At 47.7% G+C, this 8,474-nt stretch overlaps 2 protein-coding genes and 1 non-coding gene across 3 annotated transcripts; all 3 read left to right on the forward strand.

The window, feature by feature from the left end:
- The first annotated feature begins 1,452 nt into the window (after positions 1-1,452).
- LOC127327248 (small ribosomal subunit protein uS19-like) lies at positions 1,453-3,842 on the forward strand. Its single transcript, XM_051354024.2, has 4 exons — positions 1,453-1,599; positions 1,700-1,854; positions 1,964-2,021; positions 3,410-3,842. Exons 1-4 carry the CDS (start codon positions 1,597-1,599, stop codon positions 3,656-3,658), a joined length of 465 nt encoding a protein of 154 aa, XP_051209984.1. The 5' UTR covers positions 1,453-1,596; the 3' UTR covers positions 3,659-3,842.
- A 211-nt stretch (positions 3,843-4,053) lies between these two features.
- On the forward strand, positions 4,054-4,892 carry LOC127327250 (photosystem II reaction center W protein, chloroplastic). Its single transcript, XM_051354025.2, has 2 exons — positions 4,054-4,211; positions 4,304-4,892. Exons 1-2 carry the CDS (start codon positions 4,148-4,150, stop codon positions 4,621-4,623), a joined length of 384 nt encoding a protein of 127 aa, XP_051209985.1. The 5' UTR covers positions 4,054-4,147; the 3' UTR covers positions 4,624-4,892.
- Positions 4,893-5,107: 215 nt separating this feature from the next.
- Positions 5,108-5,194, forward strand: TRNAM-CAU (transfer RNA methionine (anticodon CAU)). The gene is given in 2 exon segments: positions 5,108-5,145; positions 5,159-5,194. It is a non-coding gene; the product is annotated as a tRNA-Met (tRNA).
- The last annotated feature ends 3,280 nt before the right edge of the window (positions 5,195-8,474 follow it).

Below are 8,474 nucleotides of genomic sequence, written 5' to 3' on the forward strand. Positions count from 1 at the left end.
ACGAGGAGCTGTTCTCATCGGTCTCTTCTCGTATACCAACATCTGTTGGGTTAACCACCACTAGTTGACCATCAATCACTACAGCCTCAGGATCTTTGTCGAAGTTAAGTCTCTTCCGACCATTTAAACTCTGATCTCTCAGGACAATATCTCTATTTTTTATTGGGCTTGTACCAGTATCCTTTAGCTCATCAGTATCCTCCTCCTCAACCTCCTGGGACATTCCCCTTCCTGCACCCCTGCCAAGACCTCCTCGTCCCGTCCTTCCTCCACCACGATTTCTATTAAAAGAACTACCAAGGTTGGTATGAGGCAGGTTATCAGCATATAGCCACTCCTTAAACTTCAAATCTCTTTCTTCATATACTCCCCTGCCACACTCTTTATACCCATGGCCAAGCCGTCCACATGCTTGGCAGAAGAACGCCAGTTTTTCATAACGAACTATAAACAGCTGCCTCTGATTATTTCTAATAAGCGACACCACACGGGATAGAGGATTTCATACATCATATTTCACCCTTAATCTGACATAATTCCCTCTTATTCCATCAGTTTTAACCGCAATCACTTGCAAACCAGCAGGCTCCACTAGTTGGGTAATAATTTTCAGCTTACAGAACCCCTCTGGTAGAGCATGGATTTGAATCCAAACTGCCATGAATGCCAGCTCTATACCTTCAGCTCTTGAGAAGCCATCATATGGCTCAATCAACACTGCCCAGTTGCGAAATAGCCAAGGGCCATACTCCACAATACGCTCCCAATCTCTGCCTGTATGGTAAATAGATTTTCACCAATTGATCTGAATTTTACAGATTGTGCTGTATTCCATGCTGCCCTCATTTCACCGAAGAACGCAGCATGGCTGAACGCCTTATCAGTATGCACTTTTGCAACCGCCATCCACTGGACACTCTCCTGGATTTCCCGATCGTCTTCATCCACGATCAAGTCATTGAACTCATCATCTTGCAGATCTAGTTGTTCCAACATCACATCAATACTAACCGGATCCTTACCCTTCATCCTTGAGCTATCTCCACTTGTCGCCGATCTTGCATCCATCGCTGATGCCTTCCGATCTGAAGAAGCACCGCCTGATCCGTCGGAACCCTCAAAACCCCGCCCCAGAGCCACCGAACCAAGGCCGGGTAGGAGAACTAGTCTCCCCCTTAATCAGCCCGAGCGCAGTAGTGTCCGGGAGGGATTCAGATTCTGGCGGAGACGATTGAGCGGGGTCGGATTGGAACTCGCCGGCGGGATCGCCACCAGGAGGATAGAACCCTAGGACTCCAGGGGAAAAAGGCTTCAGTCTATAATATAGGCAATCTTTAAAAGAGTGGAGGGGACACAAATTCTAATTTCAAAACATAGTCCAACAGTACTTTAGCGAAGGACTCCATCTTCTATATCGGTCTTCCAAAAAAAAAAACTTATAATTCCCCGACCTACTTGCTATGTAGCATCCCCCAACATTTCCCACCTGCCACCTTCTCCAAAACCCCACCGCCGCCGCTTCCGTTGCTGCCAAGGACGCCGAAACCCTACCGCCTCTCCTCCGGCCGCCCTCCCCTCCCCCAACCAGCAGCAGCCATGGTGAGCCGAGCCGCGGCCAACTCGCGGCCTCGCGCCCCCAAACCCCTCCTGCATTCCCCTATCACCGAGCTAATCCATGCGCTTCTTCGTGGCACTGCAGGCGGGCATCGGTGCGGAGACAGCGGTAGCCGCTGCCGGGAAGCCGGAGAGGAGGACGTTCCGCAAGTTCACCTACCGCGGCGTGGACCTCGAAGCTCTCCTCGACATGTCCACCGACGACCTCGTCCAGCTCCTCCACGCCCGCGGCCGCAGAAAGTATGTAGAGCCCGGCGGCGCGCGCGCGTGCATCTAGCTAGATCGAGCGAGATCGCTTGAATGGAAGGGAAGAAGTGATAAAAGTTACTTGCTTTTCTGATTGCTGTAGGTACAAGAGGGGGCTGAGCAGGAAGGCCTTGGCGCTCATGGTGAAGCTGCGCAAGGCGGTAACTTTTAGTGCAACTCTGCTCCTGGGTTTTCTGAATTTACTGCACTTTGTAACCGCCGTTGTGGTCAGCACTTGTGCCAGCACGCCACAATAGTAGATGATTTCTAGACGAGCTTTGACTGGATGCGATTTTTAACTTGGCAATCATCATGTGTGTATGAAGTAGTATAATTAGGAGTTGTCTGACCAAAAAAGATTGTTTTTTTTTGGTATATCTACTTCACCCAGTACATGGTTTGATGGATTACTCGTTCTATCCTGGTCATTGTAGTGTCCAATAGATTCATTTCGTGACTGTTTTGGATATTATTGATGAGGTAAGTAGGAAAAAAAATACTTGAGTTTGTCCTTCTCCCTGTAGGTTTAATTGTGCCATGTACTGTTTGCAGCATTAAGAATTTAAGTCTTTTCGTTAAATGTACTGTTTGCGGCACAAGGATGCTTAAATTGGCTCTAAAAAAGGATGGTTAAATTGAGATTTTCTTGGTAAACTATTGACATTTCTATTGCTAATAAACTCAACTCTATTGTGAAGTTGGGTAAGGCATGAGCTTCAATCTTAATTTTCTGATGCTTTGGCAGCATACCCTGGTTCTGGTTTGTAGAATTCAGAGGGTTCATGCAATGTGTTTGGATAACTATAGCAGATATGTCGTTGCTTTTAGTGGTCTGAGATGCCAACAGCCAACTGATACTGCAACCCATTGAATGTATTGATTTGTGCCATTGGAGGGGTATTGCTCGCAAGCTTTTGTGGAACATGCTAAGATGCTGACTTTTCTGTTTGAAATAGGCTGAAGTATATTTTCATTACGCTACAGAAAAGAAAGATCGTCTAGGCCATGTCCTACAATTTTTTGTTCAGTTATCAACTTCCAGATCTTAAGTTTTTGATCTGGTACTTTTGATGTTGGAGAAATCATCTTTAGGCCACCATGGAGCACTCTGATAGTAGATCTGTATAGTGAGTAGTGCTAACAGTCTGGGTGCTCTGTTTTGCATCTTTCAGAGTCCACTGACATATACATATATTCCTTATAATCTAATTACTGTGAGACACATCTATTTTCTTAATGTGGGTAGAAAGAAAAGAAAATCATAAACTAGAACTGTATGATATAATTTTTTTGAGTACTCGTTATTTGATTGGAATTGACTGATGTGATCTGGATAAAGTGGTAGAATTGTGTGTGCTTAAATTTATGGGAATACTTTGGTCCGTAGCAGGTTTTCGTGTTTTCATCGTCTCTAAGTTATTTGTGTGACATCCAGCTTCAAAAATATACATAATTTAATGTTGTTTTGAACCATTAACTTTGTTGTACTGAAAATTTGTTTGAGATTATAGCATCTGAAGCTCATACTTTGTTTTCTGAAAATGTACAGAAAAGGGAGGCACCTGCTGGTGAGAAGCCAAAAGCTGTGAGGACTCATCTGCGCAACATAATCATCGTGCCAGAGATGATAGGCAGCATAATTTCAGTGTACAATGGGAAATTCGTCATCCAGATTGAGATCAAGCCTGAGATGATCGGCCACTACCTCGGCGAGTTCTCCTTTACCTACAAGCCAGTCAAGCACGGAAGGCCCGGTATCGGCGCCACCCACTCCTCAAGGTTCATTCCTCTCAAGTGAAGGATCCTGCGGCACCGCCCACGCCGAAGCTTTTCCTGGATTTGTGATCATCTGTTTTGTCCGAGGTCGAATTTCTAGTATGTCTAATGTAGTGGAAGAAGTATGTGGTGAAAATTCTAGTACGTATGACTATTGGAACTATTGAGACAAATTTAACGCAAAGTATCTGTTATTTTTGGCTGTAGCTGATGCCCATTTCGTTTGCCTTGCTGCATCCTCTGGTTATTTTCCTGAGATGTGTTGAACCTGAAGCCAACCAATGCAACTTGGTGGGGTTTGCCTGGCTGGAGCCTCGTTTCACCGTGCAAACCTCTGGTTATTGTGCCAGTAGGAACCTGCATGTGGTGTCTGTCCAGGTGGCAAGTGCCGATTGGGCACATGAGGATAGAACATATAAGGCGCCAGGGCTGGACAGCCAAACAATCTGCACCTACACATTAGGTAAGCAATCTTCAGCAGCTGCATCTCCATCCAGAGCTCAGGTCTACAATGGCAACGATCAGCGCCGCCGCGGCCACCGTCGCCGTCACCGGCAGGCCGTCGCTGGGCCTAGGTAAGTAATCTTGTCATGAAAAAAATCTACAAATTGCTGCCATCTGCAGCATGCTCAATTGTTAACGCTGAGACGCTGTTGCTAAACTGCAGGGCTGCCCCAGCTGAAGGTGACCAGGGCCGAGAGGCTGAGGTGCGCTTACTCCAAGGACGGCAAGGAGGCGATTCCGGCCGTCATCAAGGGCGGCGTGCCGCTGCTCGGCGCGGCCACCGCCATGGCCACGGCTGCGGCGCCGGCGATGGCGCTGGTGGACGAGCGGATGTCGACCGAGGGCACCGGGCTGAGCTTAGGTCTCAGCAACAACCTGCTGGGGTGGATCCTGCTCGGCGTCTTCGGCCTCATCTGGTCCCTCTACACCGTCTACTCCTCCACCCTCGACGACGACGACGAGTCCGGCGGCCTCTCGCTCTGAACTCTCAACCACCACGCCACCACCGTCTTCTTCTTCTGCATGCCTGCGAATGACATTGTTTAACTCAAGATTCAAGAAGCAGCAGTCAGCTATGAGCTTATGACAGTGTCAAATTGTTGCGAATGTTATGATCGTTTTTTCTCAGCGAGTTCCAGTTCCAGTATGAAGAAAGTTCAGTTGTGTTAATCTATGTAATCCAGCTGTTAGTAATCGATCTGGGCCTCTGGGGGTCCTAATTAAGAGCCAAAAGCAGCACACCTAAGCATTCAGTTTATTGTGTCTAAATGCTTAAATCTCTCATCCAGCTGTCCAAGGAGTTTTACTGAATGATATAAGCTGCACAAATCTCTTAATGCAAAATATGCAATGCACGTATACAGAATTTAGCAGGATGATCTATTTTTTTCCAGAGTATTATTTGACAGGATAATCAAGTAGCAAGAATCATATTAAACTAACGGTTGTTTCACCTTAACATCACAAAGGGGTGATGGCGCAGTTGGCTAGCGCGTAGGTCTCATAGCTATTGCGAGTGATCCTGAGGTCGAGAGTTCGAGCCTCTCTCACCCCAAACAAATGATTTGTAATGATGAAATGCTCAGTGACAACTTGGGTCGTCACATAAACACCTAAATCATCAGGTAAAATTGAGCAACTCTGAACTTAATCATGTTTTTTGTTATTTATGTTCAAGGGAGTGCTTTTCATACCTCATCGGGGCTTTGCTTTTCCTCCACGAAATCCTGATTCAAATTCGAGTTCCGCGTTTCAATTTTTGGTGGTCCTTATCGATCTGTAGCTGACTACCGACGAACCTCATTTGAGCTCCTTCATCAGGTGAAATTGAGCATCTGAACTTCATCATCTTTTTTTATTCATGTTCAAAGGAGTGCTTTTCATACTCTCAATCGGAGCTTTGTTTTTCCTCGACAAATTCCAAAACCCTGCTTCAAAATCGACTTCCCGGTTTCAGTTTTTGGTGGTATTGTTCTGGTCTATAGCTGACTTACTTCCGAACTACATTTGAGCTCCTTCATGTTTCTGTTGATCGATGTGGTGCTCCCTGTGTGCTCTTCCTGTAAGAACATTGATTTCCCCGGTGAGCTAATGCTGCACTGGCACTATGCAATACCGTAAGTACGGACAGTTACCGGCACACGTGATCTGATTCTGTGTTCGAGGAATGCATCATCCTATATTCTCACTTGCAGATGTCACATGAGTAGCTATTAGCTAGGCAGGCTCCCTTTGCTAAGTCTATGTTAGCCGAAAACTTAGATAGAGCTCGATCGATCTGTTATTTTTTTCGATAAAGATCGATCTGTTATTTATTTATTTTAACTTGTCGATCGATCTGTTGTTTAGACTACAGAAAGGTAATCACAGGGTTTGCTTCGCTGCAGTATCACAAAAGCCTTGGGAACGCTCCTGTGACACCCCAGGTCATCACAATCCATCTAAAATTCTTCTTCAGATAGGTCCACGTGAAGATCCGACGCTTACGCTTGATAGGGAAACCAGTTTTGTACGCTCGCAGTCAGTTTTTTCGGCAATTGAGGCTTTCACGGGACAACTAGGGAGTGAGTGACAGGCATTTGCTTCGATGTGGTAACACAACGACGAGGTTGCTCAGTTGGCTTTGCGCTCCCCTTAGGTCGAGGGTTCGATTCTTCTCTCACGACCACTAGTGATGAAACTGCTCTTTGACAACTTGGGTCGTCATATATATCCACCTGAAATCATCAGGTGAAATTGAGCATATCTGAACCTGGTCATTTCTTTTTTTGCTCGTAGTACTGCTGCACTCTCCTCTGTCCTCGACGTATACCCAGCTTCCTTCAGTCCGTCGCCTCTCGGCCGGACAGGTCGATGCCATGCCACCTGCGGGAATGGCGGCGACAAGGCTTTCCTGAACTCACGCCTGTCTCCGCTGTCTTGTAGTCTGATTCTAGTACATCTAGCAACGCAGTGCAAACGGATCTGTTATCTCTGTGTGATGGCTCCAGCTATAATGCACATTTCGTTTGTCCTTCATCATCCTTTTGCTGCTACCAACAACAGCCTTTGCCATACCATTCGATCCTCGGGTACCTGTGGCCTACAACCCTGTGATTGGTCTATTGGATCTTGTTTCTCGAGTAAAACAGGATGTTGTTTCCTAGCTTCTTCGTCCAAGATCAAAATTGGCTGGACCGCTTCGAATTATGTGGTTATGTAAATATGTCTCCGGCGGTTGTGTATATGCCTAGCTACCGTGCATGCAAAAGGATTTGTTACCTCTCTGTGCCTCCAGGCTCCAGCCAAAACGCACATTTCATTTGTCGTTCTTCATTTTTCGTCGCTATCAAGCTACAGCCCTGCTTGCAAACTTCTCATTCATGTGGCTTTGTCTGTTGGATTTCCTGGTTGGCAGCGAACACCTGCTTGCGCTCGTCTCCCGTAGTCCCGTTGTGGAACTCCAAAAGAATCTGTGATGTCAGGGTGGCAAGTGCAGCCTATGATCAAGGACTACATATAACGTTCCTTAGTAGCCAAACTCGCACAGAGTAGAGCACTTGTCCCGCCGAGTACACCACACATCAGACTCATCAGCGAATGGCTACGTTCAGCGCCACCACCGTCGTCATTGCCACCGCCTCCAGAACGCCGCCGCGGGCTCAACTGAGGGTGGCAAGGGCCGAGGCGTTCAGGTGCACGTACTCCAAGGAAGGCCTGAAGGCGTGTTCGGCCATGAATCTGTCTCCGGCCGTCCTCAAGGGCATGGGGCTAAGATGGTCGTGGAGGCCATGGGGACCGGAGCTGGTCGAGGAGCGGCTGGACGCGGAGAAGGAGGACACGAGGCTCGGGCGGTCATCCTCTGCAGAGCTGGCTCAGCTGAGAGCGGCCAGGAACGAGACGCTGAGGCGTGGGCATGGCTACTCCAAGGAAAACAGGAAGGCGTTGTCGGCTCTGAATCTGTCTCCGGCGGTCCTCAAGGGCATGGGGTTACGATGGTCGTGGAGGCCATGGGGATCGGAGCTGGTCGAAGAGCGGATGGACACGGGAGGAGGAGGGCACGATGCTCGGGCGGTTGTCAACGGCTCTGAACCCGGAGTGGATCCTGGCGTGTGTGCTGGGCCATCTTCTTCGACCACGAAACGATGACCACAAGTCCGGAGGCCTCACACACGAGAAGGATATGCATTATTACTACCATTAATCTATCACACACACGGATGGATATTCCTGAGTTCATGTAATCACTTGAATACTGCACAAGACAGGCAACAGTTAGCTATGTCTGTTAGTGACTCAGTGTTAAGTTTAAGGTTATTTAAGTGCCCAATGTAAATTATATATTTAATTAAGTTTTTTTGAAACAAGGAAAAAGATTTGTTACTTTCATTAACTAAGGAGAAAGTTTTTAGAACAAATGCCTTGTCGACCCCAAGGACTTCACATAAAACATTACTCTCCTAGGATTAAATTACTCAAGAATTCCGCGCCGGCGATGCTACACATTTTGGCATCGTCCTTGACACTACAGGAAAACGATGTTGTGCCGACGGCCTGTAGCTATGCCGACAACCAAAGGTCGGGGCCGTTGGCGTAGTTCACAGGCGCCGAGGGCCACCGAACGGCTGTCGACGTAGAAACATTGTCGGCATAGCTCCTGTTATGCCGAGGGTCACCGTCGGTTCAGGCCTGCCACGTGGTTGTGCGATCCCAAGCGGAACGGTCGATGACGCCACCGAGCTACGCTGACGGTATAACCGTCGGCATAGCCCCTGCCATGAAGGGCGTTAGAGCCATGACATGTCAGAGCTATGCCAGCGGTTATATCGTCGGCATAGCTGTATCATTTTTCCCCG

Source organism: Lolium perenne, chromosome 1 (assembly GCF_019359855.2).
Source record: "Lolium perenne isolate Kyuss_39 chromosome 1, Kyuss_2.0, whole genome shotgun sequence".
Lineage (NCBI taxonomy): Eukaryota > Viridiplantae > Streptophyta > Magnoliopsida > Poales > Poaceae > Lolium > Lolium perenne.

What these genes read in the sequence shown, in the direction of transcription:
- LOC127327248 (XM_051354024.2), top strand. An exon ending in CACGCCCGCGGCCGCAGAAA is followed by an intron (nt 1,855 to 1,963) that starts GTATGTAGAGCC and finishes TGATTGCTGTAG; the next exon opens with GTACAAGAGGGGGCTGAGCA. An exon ending in TGGTGAAGCTGCGCAAGGCG is followed by an intron (nt 2,022 to 3,409) that starts GTAACTTTTAGT and finishes GAAAATGTACAG; the next exon opens with AAAAGGGAGGCACCTGCTGG.
- LOC127327250 (XM_051354025.2), top strand. Translation starts at nt 4,148, where the DNA reads ATGGCAACGATCAGCGCCGCCGCGGCCACCGTCGCCGTCACCGGCAGG. An exon ending in CAGGCCGTCGCTGGGCCTAG is followed by an intron (nt 4,212 to 4,303) that starts GTAAGTAATCTT and finishes GCTAAACTGCAG; the next exon opens with GGCTGCCCCAGCTGAAGGTG.